Consider the following 21,257-nt stretch of genomic DNA (forward strand, 5'->3'; position numbering starts at 1 on the left):
AGCACTGAGAAATCCAGGTTCCACCCCCTCTCCCAAAGCTTTCTGAAAATCACCACACTTTATGGTGTCCTCTGTGTGAATGCTATGAATGTTCATAGAGTTATGTTAGCAGAGTTCACTCCTTCAAGCCTGTCAGGTACACAACCATCCCAGAGGTCCAATTAGTTTGCCAGGAACTAACAGGCCTGGCAACCCCCTCCAGTCCAGGGAAGGACTGCTGTGCACTTTATCTAAACCACCTCAAATCAGGCATGTGACCAGGGAGTGGGGCATTCTCAAAGGTTTAACAATAGCTCCTCAGATACCACAGTGCTGTGGAATGGACAGAGCTCAGTTATTTTAGGTGGGTAGGAATTAGATCCGTGAAGTTATCTCAGTCCCTTCTGGTGAGTATTGCTTTTGTGAACTCCTTCACTTTGGATTGCTGTGTAAACACCTTACAAGTGCATTCAGAGCCTGCCAGCTTTCCTTTGGCAGGCTTGCCCCTGTGCACTGATGCATTTATAAACACACTTCTTGCAATTGCCATAATATAAGAAAATACAAGCAAGTCAAAGTGTTGGCCCACAGGACAAATCACTGCTAACACTACTGCTATGTGATGAATGAGAGGATGTAACGCCTTAAAAGTGGAACATCAATGAAAAGAGCAAAGGCAGGATGCACAAATTTCAGGTCTCTGATCTGATTCTGAAGCAAACCCCAGTCCCGCCCTGTAGAAATCTCATTTGCTGTTGGAGTTTGTGGTGTTTCACTGATGCACTTCTTGGGGGGCACATCTCAAATAATTCTGTTCCTGGGCCTCACGCCCACCAGCCCGGATAGTGCAAATGAGGAACTTTGATGTAGTCCGAGATAGTTTTTGTGTATGTTCTCTAAAGCAGAATTTGAACTAAGCTGAAAGGTGCCGTTGGTACCCAACAGCGTCGCTTCTCCCTCTACCAAGCCCACTCGGATACAGATGAGCAACAGCAAATTGAACTGGAAAATGCAATGCATATTTTTCAGCCTCACATTCCCTCCTTCAGAACTGATTCTTCCCTCCTCTGGAAGCTCACGTAGAAATGTTTTAACTGCTGCTTCTTATCCTCATGGTGATACCCATGATTTGGATTGCTCTTCTCAGGGAGCTCCCAGCCTTCTGCATCACTCGGTGATGTAGTGAACAGTGAGCTAGTGAATAGCTGGTGCAGGAGAGCGTTTGCTGCCGCACATCACACCGGTGGTCCATCGGAGCTGTTGTCATACCCCTGCACTTGGTAGGGCTGACGGAGCGGCTCCCAACAGCCGATTTTATGTTCTCTCTGGCTCCTACAAGATCGCAGTATGCACTCGGGCGGCATTAGCTGGGGACCAGGAGGGGCAGCCGAGCCGCGGCAATGAACACAGCGAGCCTTTCGCCCACTCTGCGCGGGCAGACCCCGCCGCAGTGCCGCGGGGGAACAGCCCCAGGAGCTGAGCCTCCGCGCCCGAGGGGAGAAGCAGGCGACTCGCCCGTGCGCCGCGGCGACCGGTCACCCGCGGCGGCTCCGAGCTCCCGCGGGCGGCGCTGCCGAGCCACCGCCCCGCCCCGCGGCCCGGATGGAGCCGGCCGCGCCGCGGCCCCAGCCCCGCCCTCCGCGGCCCGACCTTGCCCGGCCATGGCACCGGCTGCCGCCCGCCTGGCGCGGCTCTCCCGCAGCGTCACCTTCAGCGCCTGCCACCGGCTGCACAGGTGAGCGGCTCCGGCACGGCTGGCCCCGCCGCACCGCGGGCACACGCGGCAGCCCGGCTTCCCTCCCCGTTCCTGGGAGTTGTCCCCGGTGGAAAGGCGCAGAGGCCTCGCCGAGATGCGCCTTGCAAGTGGACTCTCCGGAGCCGGGGGCTCAACCCAGCCCAGCCCAGCCCAGCCCAGCCGCTGTGCTTGTGTGCCCGCCTGCTGCAGAGTGCTTCCCGGTTCGCCGTGTTTTCGTCCGTTTTCTGCAGCCTGCCGAGGCTGGGTCTGATGGTAGACAGCAGTGCTTAACGAGGTTTAACGAGAACAGGAGTTTTGTTTTTGACCAGGACGAATTATGCTTTCAGTTTGTAAGCAACTCACCGTGCCCCTGATCTGTTGCCTTTTCCTCAAAACTTACATAGTCCGAACGAGGGCTTTGACCTGAAATATTCCTCGGAGTAGGCACTTGAACTGCTTCAAAGGAAAGCTTCAGAGAGAGAAGCCATCCTTTACACTTCGGAGACGCTCCCTAAGCTTTGTTAGTTAATAATAAATAATAATATGCATAGTTTGCTCCAGGTGCTTCCTCCTAGGAGCCCAAGTGATTTTGCTATATTGAGATGTGAATAACTGTTAGTGTTTACACAGCAGGGGCAGCAGGCAGTTGTTATGAAACTTACGTATATAAATACAAAACCACAGCAAAAAAAAACCCCGTTGTCAACAACAACTTCTCATGGGCCAAATACTCTTCTGATTCTGTTTCTGCCTCCTGAGTAGGAAAAGCTAGTGGATTAAATTTGGGAGAGTGAATAGGTGGAAAAGCTAGAAAGCAATCACAGCTGAAGTGAAGCCACAAAATTCTGTAATGGATCCTGAAATGCCGTGTCTGTATTTCTCACAGTAAATTGCTGAGCAATGAAGAAAACCTGAAGCTGTTTGGGAAATGCAACAATCCAAATGGTCATGGACACAACTATAAAGGTAAGAAGTTGACTTCCATGCTTACACATGTAGTCATGGACAGAGGCTGCCCTCAGGTGGGCTGGTTTGAATGTGGAATAACGCTTGGGGGAGCTGGGCCACTCGTGTCTCAGCAGTCTGGTATGGCTTTTAGTGGCTGGTTTGGGATTTTTTTTAGAATTAGAAGGAATCCTCAGCAGCAGGGGGGTTGATCTGTGACATGGATTTGCAAGCTATTAATAGGTAATAGGTAATAAATATTTATCTCAATAAATATCTCAATATTTATCTTCATGAAGCAAATCTACATGTTTATAATCTGCAAAATCATTGTGTTTTGAATGAAGATTTTTCTAAGCAGAAGACATACAATTTAAACAGCCTGTAAACTTTATTTGACTGTTCGTTTCACAAGCTCTTCTCCTACGATCTGTACCCTATGCACATAGGATCAAATCTCTCCAGGTATTAGGCTGGCTCCCTGTTTAGCGGTGTGTATTGTAGGTACCCCGAAACCTCTACTACAGAGCTACTAGCTTTACAAGGGAAAACAGGTTGACAAGTTGCTGGACTGAAGATCTGTCCCTCATTTAAAGCTGACTTACAGGCACAACAGTTTTTACTTTCTCATACAAGAAGGATGTTTCCACTGTAAAAATAATATCACTGGAAAGCTAGGGAAAGCTCTAAAACTGTTCCTTGAAGTAGGTGGGAAGATAGAGAGTGAGAAAAAGCACAAAGGGGCTTTTCCATCCCAGAGGAGAATCACAACCAGGGTCAAATCACTTTCTTTTTGTTCTTCTGAGTTCCCTAGTGAGCTGTGATTTTGTCCTCAGCTCCTGGGGTTAGTAGGAAGGAATGCTGAGCTTACCAGGATGATGTTTCCAAGTGTTTGTCTCTTTTTGTTGAACTGACCTGTGGGTTGAAATGACACCTTGCAGTAATTCTGGTTCTTAGAGAGTTGGCGGCTACTTCATCCCTTCCTTTCCTTCTCTGGTATTCCGTGATGTCAGAAGACTTAAAGCTGACCCCACATCTTATGGTCTTGGGGGTCTTGTGACTATATGGGTGCCTAGGGTGTCTGCATTGTCCAGAAGACTTTGCTAATTGAGAGGCTCTGACCTTGGTTATGCAAGGCACAGGCTGTCATAGGGAGTAGGTACTTGAGAAGTCGTATCTCTGCCTGCAAGGGGCGTTTCAGGGACAGTGGTGTGTCTCTGGGCATCAGACCTTGGAAAATGGCTTCTTTGATGGGTGGCTCTGAGTCATTATTCTTTATGGAGTGGATACCTGTTTTATAAAAACAGTCCGACTTTTAAGTGCTAGGAAGCCTGCACCAGTCCTTGTGGATTAGCGATGAATGGGTTGTCTGTCACAGTCAGAAGTGTACTTTGTTGTTAGGTTCATGGTGTCATCATGACCTGGTATTTTCTTTTTTTCAGTTATAGTCACTGTGCGTGGAGAGGTAAGTGTGATAAACGTTTTTTTTTTCCCAATCCTTAGGGCAGCAGGATAGATGGATCCCTGTCTTCCACAGTACTGAAATTCTAGCTCAGTTGCTAGGTTTCCTAGGCTGTTTGTGGAAACTCTGTACACGTCACTATAAAATAAGGTTTTCTATAGTCACTATCCTATTCACTTTGTCTCTAACAAGGATTTGCAGGTGATCATATTTAAGTCTGAGGTTTGTAATCATCCTCTGGGCACATAACTTAGTCCAGCAGAGTCTGATTGCAGAGTGTATAGGCTCTGGTCAGATCCGTGGGGCACCTTTGGATGTTTGCTGAGCTTCAGGGTGGCCTAGCACTCCCAGTAACTGATTCTCTCTGCTGTTATATCAAAGTATTTTGTTGTAAATGTAAAAGGAAATTCTGCTTTTGCAGTTGGTTTTTTTTCCCCTTTATCCTGTCATTGTTCTGTATATTCTGCAGAGCGAGTTGTTTACATAGCACTTTGGTTTTGATGTTTTCCAAACAACTTTTTGAGGATTTACAGTTCATAAAATTTTAAAGCCTCGTCCTTCTACATGCCCCAAATATGCTGTGAACTGCAAAACCTGATTTTGTTCCTGGAGCTCTGCCTTCTCCAGATGGAAGGATGCTGTGAGCTCAGGCCTGTCTCTGTTTTGTCCCTGGTTGTTCAAACCAGTGGTTTAGTGCCTGTTTTCCTGCTTATAGTGATGCTAGATTGTTGCTTGAAAGCTGAGTGTCTCAGTGAGTTTCTTCTCCCTGATGTCAGCTTTTACGAGAAAGTGGAACCACTGGAGTTGTTTGTGTACTATATCTAGCCTTTGGGAACATCACAGGAGTAGAGCTGGAAATCAGCATGTAAAGGTGGAAAGATATTTTTCTTGTGGCTCAAATGTCCTGAGCGCACAGATACTCACAGTCTGATTTGTACAGGCTCACGGCAGCCTTGGTAATAAGGACATGTAGCTAGGCTACTAATCTCCCTTTTGTTTTCCCTGCAGATTGACCCAGTCTCAGGAATGGTTATAAACCTGACAGACCTGAAAAAATATATGCAGGTAATAGCACTGTTTTCCTACACATACCCTGGGAGAATTGGTTATAGCTTAGCAATTTGTCTAGTACCAGAGGAGACATGGTGAGTTGATGATGGTAGGAAACAAAGAATAAATTAAGGAATGATTTAAGACTAAAATGCTTTAGCAATGTGATGTGAGACGGTACCATGTCTCCAGCTAGGAAGTTAAAATGTGGATGTAGGGCTCATGCTTTTTTTTACATACTGTTGCCTTGCTCCAGTCCCATGTGCATAGTAATTTGAACCTCAGGTCCACTGATGAACTGGGACAAGATTGTCACTGTCTTCTTTCTGTAGGAGGCGATCATGGAACCACTTGACCACAAAAATCTGGATAAAGATGTGCCGTACTTTGCTGACATTGTGAGGTGGGTGATCGAGACTCCTCATGGCATTGGTTGCAGGGTCAAGGAACAGTCTTCAAGGCTTAGTCCTAAGTCTGAAAGAGCAGCCATGATACCTCTGTGTGTAACACACCTGTGACACATACCTGTGCATGTCAGGTGCTGGGTGCCCTGCTGCCATGCAGTCTACTTCACTGTGCCTGGCCAGGCGCAGGCCTCCTGGAGCAGCTGCTGTCCCATATACCCAGGAAGGCACCACTTGCAGCTGAGAAGCCTTTTGCAGACTAGCACTTGTCACATGGGCCTGCTCTGTGGGCAGCTTGGGGAGAGAGATTTGACCTGTTAATTAGACTTCGTTTCATCCATGTTTGCTGAGAGTGGTTCAAGCCCACTTACGTTCAGAGTGTCATCATGAGAAAGCTGCTTGCATGGTCCCTGTGGCCTTTAGCATCCCCTCTGGCCCGTTCTGAGTACAGCTTCCTCAAATATCATTGCTGCCAGTTCTGAATCTGCTTGTGTTTCACTCTTAGCACCACAGAGAACATTGCAGTGTTCATCTGGGAAAACCTCAAGAAGCTCCTGCCCATGGGAACTCTTTATAAAGTCAAAGTGTATGAAACGGACCAGAACATTGTCGTTTATAAAGGAGAAGAAACGATCTCAGAGAAGTGAAAAGCACTTAAGCTCAGATGATGAGAAACTCTGCTGCATAATCAGATCGGTGGGTTACTTCAACCCTGCTCACTGTATTTCCTACACCTGGACATTGCTTATGTATTACATAAGGACAAATACACATGTTTCCCAGGAATTCTTTTAGCGATCTAGCAGTTCAAGTTCTCAGAATGTGTTGATTTGTCTGCCTTTTCTGCAAACCCAAACCACCAAGCTGATACGAAATTTACAGTTGTGCTATGTTAAATAAAGCAGCTTTCTAGAGAGGAGACAGCCTGGCAAAATGTATGTCCTGTCCAGTCACAAAAGGCTTTGATTTTTGTCTAATTAAACATTGGATTAATTTATGATTTTAATAACCTGGGCTTTGGTGTCGTTTTGCCTCTTGATTAATAGAGGAATGTTCTTGAGAACGAGAACTACATAATTGCCTTTTTTCTTCTTTTTTTTTTTCCTGTGCTACAGGCTCATTTATTCTTGTGGGTAGTAGATCTTTCTGTGTCTAAGGAACTGGCATAGTGGGCAATATAGTTGTTTACAAAGCAATTCCCAATCCAAACTGCAGAGCTAAAGAGAACAGTAAGTTGTGCAGAATCAGCATGGGAAGCTGAGGAAACTCTGAAGCTGGAACATCGTAGCCCCAGTGGTATCAGAGTGCCCAGATGATGCACAGGTGAAAGGGGAAGTAAGCGAGAATAAACCTTTAAATACTGGTTATCTAGCTGGTGTCCCAAAGATGCCAGTCTTGTGAAGTTTTGCTGATAGAATGCTTTTCATCTTAGAAAATTCTGGCTGACTTTGTCTCGTTGTAAGGCAAATAGTATAGTGCACTTCTTTGATACCTTGTAGTGCTATGTCAGCTCAGGGCAAGTACAGACATAATCCTCACCTTGCTGAGGAGTCATCCCTGCTATGGGAGACTTCCCATTCTACGTCTGATCACAGACACCTGAAATAGCAGGAGGACCTGTGATACCTTGATTCCATATCCGCAGAAGCCCCCTAAAAGCTTGTTGGCAGAAGCAGCCAGATCAAGCTTGTTTTTCTTAGGGAAGTTTTTATGAGTTCTGTAGGAACAGGATCAAACTCTCTCCTTTTGTCTTCCTGGAGGAAGCAGCCAGCTCGTGTCCCTGCTGCGATGATCAACTGTTACTTGGTATTTTCATCATCAGGATCCCATATTGGGAAGGCCTTGTAGACAAAAGACGCACTTGGTATGCATCAGTCGTCAGGTCTGCAGGTTCCCACTGTCACTTGCAGATTAGGAGATGCAACACTGTTCAGCATATGTTGTTACAGAAGGATGAGGCTGTGAGAGGAGTTTAAATGAACCCTAACCAAATTATTCTGAAGATTTCTGAAATTGTAGGCATGCTGTGAAGGCTAAGTGGTGGAAGAGGAATGCATGTAAAACCAGTTAGGGAACAGATATTGTACAATTCCTGTGGCTAAGAGCCATAAGATCAACCTGTCTGTCCAGAGGCAGAAGTGATATTACTGTGCATGATTCTCTTTTTATCGCATGAGCAACGTCCTGAAGAGTAGTTAGATATGGCCATGAAGAATAACTTAATGCATATAATTTAAAAAGTGATATCCAGGGTAATAATTCTCTTGCTTTACAAGGAAATTATGCATCTGAATAATGGTAGCAAACAGCACCATTTAGAAAGGTTTAATGAAGCTTGCCTAATAGTTAACCTTGGCCTCACTCTACTACAGGCTGAGGGTAATGTATCCTCCTGTAGCTACCGGTTCTGCTAGAAAGTACTTTTTACAGTTCCAAAAAGTACTTTGACTGCTTTGTTTTAAACTGTGATTGCTTTATATGAGGATGATTCCATGCTGTCTTCTGCCTTGATCCATCTTTGCTCTGATTGAGCTTCTAAAAGGGAATAGTAAGAAAAGGCTGGAGTTGAGGGATATTCCAGCCTTCCCTCTGGCAGAGCAAAACATCTGCCATGAGAGCTCCAGTGTTGTTTTTTTTTCCCTCTTATAGGTAGTGCTTTGTTGAATAATTGGCTGAAGGTTCATCATCATACAATTAGAGAGTGCTTGGTGCGTCAGATGAAGGGAACACACTGTTAACATACCCTTGCCCCTTCTCCTCATTTTCTGTTTCCCCACATGTGGAACCAGTTGGCTTTTCTCACTGTGGGCTCTGGCCAGGGAGGTTTTACAGCTTATCTGAATGCTCCTGCTGGTCTGTAGTTCACTAGTGTGAGATGTCATTCCAGTTTGCTGAAAAGATGAAAATCATACTGAATGATAGCTGCTGCTGCTGATTCACAAAGCATTTGGTGTCTTCAGTGAGTCAAGGAGACTAAAAGATATCATGTGATGTCTTTATCAGAAGAGTAATTTAGCTGTTGACATTGTTGACAAAAAGGCAAACAAATGGTTACGTCTATATAGCACAGCCTATTGCTGTTCTTAGCAGGAAGTTAGGTGCTAGGCCAGAAAAAACTAGCTCAAATTCCTGACCTTTTACTGCAGTGCAACATAGCTCTGACACAGTCTCACAGTAGCTTGGGCATTTGTGTTTATTGCTGTTTTGCATGTTGGAGATGTGTTCATGTCCTTTATTCTGATCTCTGGTTTAAATGGCAGCAGATCTGGGGAGATGGAAATAAATTGGTTGGCTGGGTAGTGTCTTGGGTAAAAGGGGTTTGCAATATCAGAGCTGAAATTGTGATTGCCTGTGTCCCAAGAAATTACGGTCTATTCTGTCCCTTATCCTGCTTAGAGGGATCTTGATCTTTGCAGGTGCATGTGAGCTCCATGTAGGAATCAGCCTCCAAATTCACAGGTTAGGGAGGGAGGGTTATATGAGGAGAGAATTAACTCATGTAATAAAACATTAAGCATCTCTGTGCTGTAACTTAGTTACTGAGTCATGAATTTGTTTGAAAGAGAACTGTTCAGGTGACGGTGGGGTCCAAGACAGGAATTAAAAGGTCAAAGCTAATCCCAGGAGAGCTCTGTAGGAGCGAGACTTCCAGCTTTGGCACACATAAATGTAAATAGCAGTATAATGACAGCAAGACCAGAAATGTCATATGTTGTGTTTAGTAGGGACTGAGAGACTGAGCAGGAAGACTCAGTTCTGCCTTCCTGTCACATGGAAAGATAAATCATCAAGTGTATAAGAAGTGCCAGGGCAGGAACTGAGTGAATGGGGAGCCTGTGCAAGAAGCTCGCCATGTTGGTTGCTTGTGCTGCACTTATGCTCGCGTTGTGCCAAATGTGGCCATTTCATTCTGCCAACTAGAAGCAAAGTAGAGTTTGAGGCTGCCTAGTTTCAAAGGAAAGCTGTTTAGCAGCAGCTCTTCTTTTTTATTAATTGTTTCTAGGGAACATTTTCCCATTCTGCCTCACTGAAAGGAGAAAAAGTCTTATTCTCTTTCCTGTGCTTGAAAGACAGTGACCACAGGAGGACTGTGAGTTCAGCCCTAGCTTTTGCAGTGTGGGAAGTGGGAATTGATCATCTTCCCCTGATGTGTGAAATTATGAAACAGCGCGGAGCAAAAGGGACACCATTACAAAAGGATCAGCAAAGCGAAAAACAGCAACTGGGACCAAGCCAAGTTCTGCCACTCAGTCTTATGTGCCACTCCCTAGGCTGCTATTTATAGTTCATTGTAGCCCCAACAATGACTGAGTTAATAAATAATCCAGGCATTGCTTCTGATGAGGGACTATGTGTGGGACGTGGACCCATCACCAGGAGCTGTTCCTCCGAGTTCAGAAAACCGGCAGTATCTTACGGTTCCTGAATTGAAGTTTGTCTCTGTAACATGGTTTCTTTGTATGTGTGCACTGTATCTGGAAGGCAATGAAGGCTGTGGTCCTGTTCACAGGACCTCTGACTGCTTCAGTGCCCGAGACTGGCAGTGCCTTGGAAGCAAACCAGAGGTTGAATGAAGCAACAGGGAGCCCCGGCTTTGTTCTGTAGAAAGGCTGAGGAGGCCACCGTGAACAAAGCTGGGGACTCTCATAGAATCAGTGATGTATCAAACTGTACTTTAAAGCTCATTAGGATGTTTGCTCCATCCCTGACTCTAATTACCAGCAGTCTCCCTGTGTGCAACGGGGAGGCCAATTGGAAGTAGAGCATAAGGCCACAGGGAAAGTGGTGCTGGTGAAAAGAACAAGTGGAGGGGTTAAGGGACATTTTATGACTCTCCCCCTACAATGAGCATTATTTGTCCTGTGTACTCAGTGAGGCCAGGGCCTGGGGGAAAGAGGGTGTGATCATACCACATAGGTACAAGGGGAGCTGTTTTATGGCAAAGCCATGGTTTGGGCGTTCTCAGGTGTTTGCGTGCTTTGCCCACTCCAGTGTTCTTTTTATTGGTGTGGGTGTGAGTGTCCTTAAGTACAATAGAGCCATTAGGATGGGAGGGAAAGCAGGCTTTTACCATACCAGGGGCAAGATTTGTTCATTCAGACACTGCTGAAGCACTGGTTTTGAAAACTCAACAACTGCTTTAAAAGTTACATAGAAATGTCTGTGGATGTGGCAAAGGACTAAACACTGCTGTCCCAAGACAAGGCACCTCTGGGCCAAATGTTTCTGCTTCAGATTTGTTGGTATCACCTGATTCTCTCCTGTTACCCCTATCCCTCCCCAGTGGGCTGCTGAGAGAGTAAACATTGCTGTATTTCTACCAGAAAGGGATAAGTGTAGCCAACAGGAGGAGATCCAAGACTAAAAATACATCTTGTTCTGCAGCAGTGGGATTTTGGAGTGATGTAAATTAAAAAGATAATGTTTAATTCTGATTGTTGGGTTACTCCCAGAATGAGTGATGCACTTCCTCCTGCTATATGTAGGGTAAGATATATTAATGAGAAGTGAAATCTGTAGTCTAAGAAGTTGGGGTTGCTCTGCTGATTTTTTTTTTAAGGCAGTATGTGTATTGTGGGATAGCACAACAGCTATTGAAAGTTCAGGAACTACAGGAAATCGGTGGAAGGGTGTGAAAATTTTTAGTGGAGCTGTAGTCACTCTGTTAATTATTAATCAATGTTTTAAAGCTAAATACTTCCAGTAACAGATTCCTACTGATGGTTAACTCAAGATTTCATAGACGTGTCCTGAAGAATTGGGCTTCAGGGCTCATCTGATATACCCTCAGAGCCACTTCTTTGCCTGTGCAGACAGTGAAGTGCCTGTCAGATGCCATGTTTTTGATTTTGTACCACGCTCCATGTGGCAAGTCCTCCCAGAGGTTGTTCCAAATGTGCAGAGCAAGAGTCTGTGCTGTGCTGCGAATGGCACACAGTGATTTACAACACAATAGAAAAGAAGAGTTGTGTTTGTCCTAGGCTTGTTTCAGGCCATGGATCGGACTGTCAATCCATATTTGCTGCCACCTGTGGAGTCTTTCAAAAGATGACCCAAAGTCTCCCCAGTGTGAGACCCAGAGACTGTCACAGGAACAAAGATTGAACTAAGTCACTAGATTTTGGGTCCTGGATGAGTTAGAGCTAGTAGAACGGAGACAAGGACTGAGAGCAGACCTGGCTGACTGCACCAGTGATCCCTGACCTCCCAGCACCATAGCAGTGCGCAGTAACACTGGCTGCTCTTTGTGGGCAGCTCTCTGGTGGGTGTTGGGAATGGGTCAGGGAGACAAACTGTCTCATTTCCCTCGACCTTCCTTATATCAGCTACCTGGCCGTGCGTGAAAGGATTGTGGCTTTGTCAGAAGTGAAGACAGGCTAGAGAGCTGCCAAGAGGGCATTTTCTAGAAGAAAGGGTTGTCTTAAATGTGATGACTCATTTGTCCTCTACATGCATCCACACAGCCGTAGGACCTTGTTGGTCCCTGCCATATGTTTCTGCTGCAGAACTCACAAGTTCAGCAAAATACTTGACATCCTGATCCAGATTCTGTGGTGGAGTGGCTCCATGATTGCCTCTGGGGCAAAAAAGGAAGACATGGGCAGCTATCCTGGTGGCAGGGCCAAATAATGTGGTGTGTTCTTGTCTCTTGGGCCATTTAGCTCTGAATCAAAGGAGGGCCTTGCTTTGCTTGCACTTCAGGATTGGAAACTGAGGTGATGCTAGTTCTTTTCTCAGTGTTATTGACAGCTATTATGTTTGGATTTTTTTTTTTAATTATCTGTGGCACTTTCACATGTTTTAGTCTCAGCAATGTCTTACCCACTGATGTGAGCTTCTTGGGCTTTGCAGGACTCACACTTCTTTCCCTTCCTGTTGAAGCAAGAGAATTTCCCCGTGTTGGGTTCACATTTACAGTTACAATGCAGTACCCTTTGCACTCCTTTTCCTAGTTATGTTTGTGAAATAAGTTTTACCAGGGAAATTAGATAGGGATGGAAAAGGAAATGCTCGTATTTGCTGCTGAATAGTGTAAGAGTTCATGAGAATGCCGCTGATGAGGCTTTTCAATGGGACAAAGCCAGCAGGAGTTCACCTCTCTGGAGGGAAACTGCATTGCTCTGAATGCCCTGCACTGATAGGTAATACTGTAAATGGGAGTTGCCACAAGGATATTTAAAAGGAATTCCATATGTATTATTCAAGGCAAAGAGCTGTAATCTTAGGAAATAGACATATTAATGGTGAGATTAAAATCGAACAGTAGTTCACAGCACTGATTAGAATTTTATTGTGTGTTGTGCACTCCAGTAGCAGAAGGTACAACATATTCAGATCTCTGCTAATTACTCTGCCTGCGAAACAGATGCCAGTTTTAATAGCTGGGCCCTAAAAATTAATTTCTGTTAAATTCTGTGGGAAGATGCCATTAGTGCATCACTCTAGGCACTAGGTGGTTAATATTTCCTCTGTGAAATTGTGCTTGGGACGTCTGACTTTACAAACATGTTAAAAAAAATCTGTGTAACAGCAGCAGATCTGTGAAGCAAGACAGGCTTGTTGGCATAGTTTGTAACAAATAAGAGCCATGTATTAATCACAACTGTCCAGTTTTAGCTATTCATATTTCAGACAATTCTGTAGGAAGAAAAAAAAATCCCTCTTAAACCACACCTGTTGTCTGAATGCCTGAGAAATACAGATGGTCAGGGACAATTTATTCCCGTTGTGCCCAGCTCCTGTGTTAAGCTCTCAGGAATATGAAGGCTCCTCTGCTGTCAGGCTCTTGGTGCTCTGGAGTGAACCTTTCATTGCTTGGGAGTCAGAATTTATTTGGCAGAAATAAGGGCTACTTGTAGGGACATCACAAACCCTGGGCTAGTAAGGTCAGGTTAAAGCTAGATCTCTGATCTGTGACTATTGAAATACTATTATGATCTGGAGCTCAGTCTTCTGAAGAGGAAACAGCAAGAGGATTAGTGGAACAGGGATGCCTTTCTGACTCTACCCTTCAGAAAGCCTTCTGGGTCACCCTGTACAGGATTGCAGTGTACAGGCGTCACCTTTATTTGTGTCTTTACGTGCTCATCTGTGGGGTCAAAGCCAAATATTTCATAGTAACCAGAATCATTTCAGCCCCCTTGCCACATCACAGTGAAGCCAGGAAATAGTGCTAGGTGCAAGAGCCAACTTTCATTCCTTAATTTATTTAGATTAGTTTAAGAAAAAATTACTTTCCAGAAGTTTGAAAATTCCTAAATAAACACTATCCATACAAAAATACGAACAATAATAATAAAATCAAGACATTCAGTGGCCCATAAGATCTTGTTCTACTGCCAAATCAGTTGTTGATTACAAAAAAACAGGAATAAAAAATACCCACCCCACCATTCCAGAAAGCTGGAAGAAGACCAGAGAAACTTTATAAGGCATCCACTGAAGTAACAAAATTCAGGGGATGCTGGACCAAACAACAATACGGAGCAGAAATTCCCAAGGCCTGAGCCTTTATGGAGGATACCCTGCCAGCAGGATCTCCAGCTTGTCCTGGCAAGGGGGTCTCCTCCCCAGGTGCAGGGTTGGTGAGTGCACTTATTTTCTCTGGGCTTGCACTGGAGGTTTTAAACTGGCTGAGCCATGTGTACCCTAAACCTGTAATTTCCCCTCCCAGTCTCAATTCTGTTTCCAACAGTCTTGGTGAATATACTGTGGGGAACTGTGCCAGACTGTCACTGAGGCACTTAGGCACACATGCTCGCACACACAGGGATGCTGTGAGGGCAAGTCCCCGGCTGCACAGCCAAAAGCAGACCTCTCCTTGAGCTTCTCAGCAGACCCTGGTACCCTGATGAGAAGAGGGCCTTTTCCCTTTTCCCAGAAAGAATTTTCATGCTTTTTTGTGCTTCACAGAACCCCAGGTGATGAGGAAGGAATTAATTCATGCAGTATTCCTTTGTTAGACGAGGTCTGCTCTTGACCATGTTGTGCTTCTCTAGCTGAAAGGCTAGAACAGAGTGATTTCTGACTTGCTACGAAACATTTCATCTTCCTGAGATTGCTGGCCCTGGGCAAGGGGAGTAAGGGGAAGATCAGCTCTGTCATCAAATAGACCTTTATAATTTAATGTAGAAGTGCAGTTATCATCCTAATACACAGAAGAAGTGGATAGTTTTCCTGAGTAGATCAGCTGCCTGCCCTCCCATGCACACCACAAGCAAGGAGGAAAGGTGCAGCATGGCTGGGTCATCTTCTCTTCCTGCTTTCTAGGAGAGCAGTTTGCTTGTGATAAGGAGCAGCGGCAACTGAATGACAGCTATGAAGAAGGAGCTGCTCTGAACCATGGAGACGGAGCTGGGGGTGGTGGCTGGTGGTGCTGTGGTTGTTTCCAATTCTGAAATGGAAGGAAACCCCCAGGGTTGATTAGAAGTCTAGAGGACCTACTAGACCTAGGTCTACAGACCTACTCCAAGAGGCTGTATTTGACTGATTTCTCAGAAATGAGGGGTCAAACACATGGTAGGGGAGTGGGATGTCTGAATATATCCACTGACATCAGTGGAGCATCATCAGTATAGGCTTGAGGCTCCTGAGTGGCAGGGAATGCCCTGGAGTACCAGAAACATGATCTATGATGGCAAAGCCACACAATTTCCACTTTGTATCTACATGACAGAGTGAATAGGGGGATGAAGCCTGTGCCAATATCTGCAGAAATGAATAAGCCTGTCCTCTCATTTGTAGCTGTTTAATGCCCCTTAAAGCAAAAAGGAAGCTTGAAAAGCTTTTAAGTTCAACTTTATAACCTGAAAAGCCCCTAGGAAGCTCTAGCACTCCAGTGGCTTTGCCTTGTCTCCTGACTGTTGGTACACTGAGGCCATCTTTCCCCTTTCCCGAAACAGCAGAGCACAAATGAAGTGCTTGCTTGGTGTGTCATTCACCTTGCTGTTTGAAGCTTATTTACCTTTGTTCAGAGTCACAGTGTGGAACTTGGCAGATTTATCAGTGAAGATGATATATGCCCTGTGGAAGGAAAGAAGAGAGAGGATATAAAGGGGACATTAAGAGCAGATGAAGAGACAGGAGCTATGAAGTCATCCTGAGCTCACTTTTATTTCCCTCCACCCATGTTGCACTTTTTTTTTTTTTTTTTTAACATCTGAAACACTGTTTCTTCATTATGCTTTTGCTGCTTTCCTGCCCTTCTCTGGATGGAACAGGAATGCCTTGTAACAGGGTGGCAATTTACTGTGACCATCTGCTCCTTGTAATTAGAATCACTGTTGTCATGAACTATTGCATTCTTTCTTCCTGCAGATAAGGCAAATCAGACTAATGGCAATGGTTTCCTTTGACAAATATTTCCCACTGATGCAACTCCATTAGTGTTAATGGAAACAAGAGCGGTGTTCAATCCATTAATTTCCAGAGAACTAATCTACATCCCTACTAATGTGAGCAAGTCTTTAAACTATGAGACCGTCTGTGAGGTGACCTCTAGATGTGGCTTTGCAGAAAATGTTTCCTTGGTGTTTTCAAGAGAAAATCTGGAGAAGGCTCAAGAGGTTTTTTTCAACCCCTGCTCTAGAGGTGAGCTCTTGATTCTGGGCGTTGCCAAAAGCTTACACAGACAAGTACTGTCCCAACTAAATACTTAAACTTGTAGTATAGTCTTACCTTATTTCCACGGAAGATATGTTCCTGTCTGGAGATGTCCAGTTTGCTGCGCTCTGAGTGGCATTTAATATCGCCGTGTCAATAGAACTGCAGTTTTCACTGTCTACCATCAGCCATTCTCCCATGGAGTCATTTTGTGGGGATAAGGCTTGCAGTAAATACTCGGTCACATTTTTGTCAGTCTGGTTGCTGTCAGTGAGGTTTCCGGTGTCACTTATTGTAACTAGAAACAAAGCAAGTTAGACATAAGTTGTCTGTTCTGTAAGACAGCCTTTCCAGACTCCATGCCTTCAGGGTTTTCAGCCAAGGAAGTATTTGCTCACACAGTGCTGTCTATGTGATACGGCTGCACCAGAAGCCTTCAAAGAGAAGGTAATGAACTGTAGTCCTCCTCCAATCACAGGAAGAAGAAGTCACTTATCTGCTGCCTCCCTAGTTAGGCAATAGGCTAGGAGGAACGCCTCAGTCACCAGATTCAGCCCCTGCTATTGTGAGTACCATATCTGTAAGCCAAACCAGAGCTCCTTGTGAGTAAATCTCTTCTGAATCCCAAGCAAATGGCAGGGGTGGAAAAGCTAAAGGGGACAAGCTTTTAGGCAGTCCCTCCCTTCAGCCCATAGTTAAGTGTGCCAGACCCCACCCTTTTTTCCCCACTTCTCTGCTCCGGGTCGCTGTTTCACAGTTGTGACTAGTCTGCACAGTGTTGCTATGTATCATGCTTTTATTGCAAGCAGAAGTTGGTCAATAAGCAAATGAAGCAAGAGGGTCTGCTTGCCTGGACCAAGTGCCTCCTAGCTGTGCCTCCCAGCCCAGGTTGCTGTGCATGCTGTACTGCCATGGCCCTCACCGCCTTTCAGATCAGGACTGTTTCAAATGAAAGCTGCCAAGACTGTCAGAAGCTACAGGAGCTGATGTGAGACAGTAGCTAGCATCAAACTTGAATTCTGTGTTCAAAAAATGAACTAACAGCAGCAAACGACACATTATTAAAAAACCAGCCAACTGCAGTGGATGCTCCTTGGGTGAGATCTGAAGGAATCTGTGCCAATTTACACCAGCAGACTACCTCTCCCCTTGAAGGAAGGGATCAGGATGTCTGTTCTCCACTGTTTTACCAGCATTTAGTTTTACTGAACCTCAAGTCAAAGGGAGATCTGTTGTCAAGTTTAGGAAACAGCGTCATGCTGCCATTTACACTGCAGCTACGTTCTTTGAAGTATTAAAAGCTGTTTTCTATGATTGACCCTAAATATCTGTCAGCATCAAGGTAATCTCTTCACCTTTACAGCCATTGCTGCTGAGAAGGGCAAATTCTCAGGAAGAAGGAAAAGGAACAAAACCCACGAAACAACTTCCCCCAAATTTTGTGTTTTCAAGAGCATTTAAGTCCTTGCATGCAAGTTTAGGCAAAAAGATTATGGGAGAAAAAAGCACCTTAAGGAAGGAAAGAGAATTTGAGACTGACCCTGTAGACAGGAACATAAAATATGACCAAAGAGGTAACAATTAGTGCCATTTACCTATCTCCTGCCTGAACTGAAAAAAAAAAAAAAAAAAAAGATTGTTAGACCTCACAAGTTTTAAACACATCTAAGAACACCACAAGACTCAAGAAGGCAGCAGGTTTAGGGGCAGAGGAGACACATTTCTGTGCAGTGTGGAAACTGAGGTCTAGACAGAGATGGCTTACCTAGGTACGTTGTGTTTGCCTTGTATGCCTCAGGTGTCACGATTACAGTGAAATTGCTTGCAGTTGCATTCTGGAGCAAATCACATCTTTGTGTATATGCTGGGATGATTACTGCCCCAATGAAGAGGAGTTGCACCAAGAAGGGGAAAGTTGCCATAATCCACTTTTATGGCTGTGCTTCACGCACCTGCTCCCGGGAACTGACAAAGCCTCACACTTTCCAGCCTATTTATTTGATGAGGTAAATGCAAATATTTCCTCCTCCTCCCCATTCAGCTCACAAGTACACACCCCTCAATGGAAGGTTTCACTCATGCTTTTAGATATCACTTCCTTCTACCTGCTTAGCCTCTGAGTGAACGGATTAAAATAAAAGGGTGACAGGCTGAGAGGGATTAAAATGGACAGTGTGCATGTCACTCAGGAACCCACAGGCTGGAAATCAAGTCTCTGCATGCCTACATCCCTTGAGCTGTATTTGCATGGTGAACACTGTGTTGTGTGCTTGCGTGCTAATAGTCCCTGTAACCTCTTGCAGAAGCCCACATTCTGGAAACGTGGAGGAGCATCTGCAGTCCTGTTTCCAGCCCTGGTCCAGGCTTTTCTTAAAGGCCAAACAATTCCAGAAAGTGTGGAAACCCCGGCAGCAGTACATCCTTGTAGAGATGTTCAAATATAGCCTCTACACCTGCTTGGAGGAAGCTAGGTAGTGAAGGGCCAAGAGCCTGTGAGAGGATGGTCTCTGACCCTGGACCATAGCTCTCTTCCACAGCACTTCACTGCTGAACACAGCATGTTCTTGTTACGGTGCAAATCGCTTACGCGATTCTTCTAGAGCGGTACAATGACAAGTCATTTTAGCTGTACCCCTCAAATAATACATTAAAAAAAAAGATCAGTTTTCTCTTTTCACTCCTTCCTCTTGCCTGGATTTCCCCATTCTCCCCTGCAGACCATTGCCTGGAGTTTTCAGAAGCTGATTTTGCAAGGGCTCTTTGAGTCGTTGGGGCGGTGCTGTTGTGAGGTGAGTTATATCAGCGCTACTGAGAAAGGGAGCACTGCCCCATTTCTGCAAGGAGGAAGGGTTTCTCCCACAGGCCTTCTGCCTTGTTGTGAAAGGAGCAGCGAGTACAGTCCAGAGCGAAACCCAGAGTGTGTGACACCTAGTAATTAGAGATAGTGATGATCCTGAAACGGAGATCACTCCAGAACCTGTTCCCAGTGCGAATTGCACTGAAGGCAGTTATTTCCAGCAGTCAAAATGAGCAATATGCTGAATGCATAGGTACTCCAGATGAGCTGGATCCTCAGAAAGGGGAAGGGTATGCCCTTCATTTCTCTACCTTACACTCACAGACATATCATTGGCAGCCCGCAGGAAGCTCCTGGAAGCATTTTTGATGCCCTCATGCTGTAGTTTTGCCAAGACCACCTCATCCGCTTTGTCCCAGCCTCTGTTGAGTCACCCATGTGGCTGGGTGAGCGAGAGGTCTAGATTTCCCTCCCTGTGTTCATCTTCCCTTTTTCCAGTCCCAAAGCACCTTGCCCAGGCAAGCCTCACCACCCCGCTGGTGGCCCACAGGTTTAGAAAGAAGCTGTTGTGTTAAGTGTTTCAAATAAAAGTTGAACAGAAGTGGGAGAAAAAGGACAAGTGCAAGAAAAAGAATAGGTGAGTTCAATCAGAGGTAAACTTAACCTTAATACAGAGAGTGTGGAGAAAATGGGAAACTGGGATTTTCTGGCTTGCGAAGTTCACAGAATCAAATACTCCTGCAGGGCCTCACTTCCTTGTGGTTTTCTTCCTTGCCTTCTACCCTACCGGGAGCTTCTCTGGGCAGTGTCTGCAGCTCCATTGGTGCCCAGCATCAGTGGGCAGCACAGTGCTGAGTTCAGAGACGCTCTGCATGCTCTCCCCAATGCAGAGAAGCAGGAGAGAGTGCTCTAAAGGGACCACAGGGCTGCAAGTCCCCTGGAAATAGGAACTGTTCTGCCACACTTGTTGCACAACCTTTTTTCCAAGCACCTTAAGGAACATGGAAAGTAAGTCAGCAAAATGAGAGCAATGGAATGGGGAAAAAGCAAATAAAAATGGGAGCAGAGGAAGCACAACTTCACTTCTGACGCTATTTGCCCTTGGCAGTTTCATCTGAAGTCTCCTTGCAAAAGCTCTGTGCCATCTTTCAGTCGGTGAGGATGACTCAATATCACGTCACTGGAACAGAGTTGAAAGTAGATATGTTTGCCTCTCGGAGATAATTAATTTTGGAAAAGAAAAGGCAGGATAGTATCATGTCACATATATAACAAGGAAGACTCAGCTACACAGACTTATCCAGGGCAAAAGAGGTCTTTGTAAGTGATGATGGAAGTGACAATGTTTATTGCATGTTGTACGCTTAATGGGGCTTTCAGGTTAGTTCCTCTTCACTTCTTTAAGTGGTTAAACTTGCTGTGGGAAATCAGGACCTGAAGCCTGCCTTTGGGAGGGGATATGCCCAGAAAGCTCCTGTCAGGAGGAGATCTCTGGGAAATACTAAAATGAATATTTTCAGCCCAAAAGGTGACTTAATAGTAATTAATTTATCAGGGATAAGCCCATGTAATGAAGCAAATCAAATGGGTGTGAAGTCCAGTGGAGGAAGGGCAGGGTTTGGAAATGATTTAGGGATGTTTCTCTGTTTCCTACCCACACTACAGGTGTTACGCCATATGGAATGACTTGGGGCTTATTCCCTCTTGGCAAGCAGACAGAAGTTATTATCTTGCCTGTCTTTCTCCTTGCTAGTACTAGTCATTCCTTCCCTATCCTGTCTTTTTGTGTATTTGTGAGCAAAACTTCACCTAGAGCTTATATTTCCACTAGCTTCTTTGAAGACCAAGTTATGACCATTTCTGAGAAAACTTGCGCCGTTCTCTGCTTCCTTATGACAGGTGATTTCTGCCTCCCAGAATCGGCAGGGACAGCCATTTGGAGCAGGGCCCTTTGCCCTGTTTTTGTGAGGAGGCTCCACTCTGCCCTGTGTGTTCTGTTGATGGCACACAGAGGGAGGTGGAGATGGGCAGGAGCAGCAAGGAGACCTGGGGCTGCAGTACTCCCCACCACCACTCATGTGGTGCCTGAAGTGGCAATCTGGCTTGTAGGAGTCGGAAGGGAGGTGTCTCAGCAGCTCCTTTGCTGCGTACAACTATAATTCTGGGTCTGCTGGTCCCCGGGGGAAGTCCACACAGTGCTCTCAGCTTCTCAAAAGGCTTCATCTTTACAGACCAGGAGCCCATGGAAGCCTGATACTATTTCATTCAAATAGTGGGGCCTTA

General features: G+C 45.3%; 2 protein-coding genes across 2 annotated transcripts; one reads left to right on the forward strand and one right to left on the reverse strand.

Moving 5' to 3' along the window:
- The first annotated feature begins 1,601 nt into the window (after positions 1–1,601).
- On the forward strand, positions 1,602–6,592 carry PTS (6-pyruvoyltetrahydropterin synthase). The gene is made up of 6 exons (XM_086766188.1): positions 1,602–1,714; positions 2,601–2,680; positions 4,102–4,124; positions 5,130–5,186; positions 5,504–5,574; positions 6,081–6,592. Exons 1-6 carry the CDS (start codon positions 1,641–1,643, stop codon positions 6,220–6,222), a joined length of 447 nt encoding a protein of 148 aa, XP_086622314.1. The 5' UTR covers positions 1,602–1,640; the 3' UTR covers positions 6,223–6,592.
- A 7,151-nt stretch (positions 6,593–13,743) lies between these two features.
- LOC147597889 (uncharacterized) lies at positions 13,744–18,099 on the reverse strand. Its single transcript, XM_086766270.1, has 4 exons — positions 17,943–18,099; positions 16,253–16,475; positions 15,540–15,598; positions 13,744–14,969 (listed from the first exon to the last, which is right to left on the reverse strand). Exons 1-4 carry the CDS (start codon positions 18,097–18,099, stop codon positions 14,842–14,844), a joined length of 567 nt encoding a protein of 188 aa, XP_086622396.1. The 3' UTR covers positions 13,744–14,841.
- Positions 18,100–21,257: the final 3,158 nt, after the last annotated feature.

This window comes from Chlamydotis macqueenii, chromosome 24, assembly GCF_036417535.1.
Source record: "Chlamydotis macqueenii isolate bChlMac1 chromosome 24, bChlMac1.mat, whole genome shotgun sequence".
Classification (NCBI taxonomy): Eukaryota; Metazoa; Chordata; class Aves; order Otidiformes; family Otididae; genus Chlamydotis; species Chlamydotis macqueenii.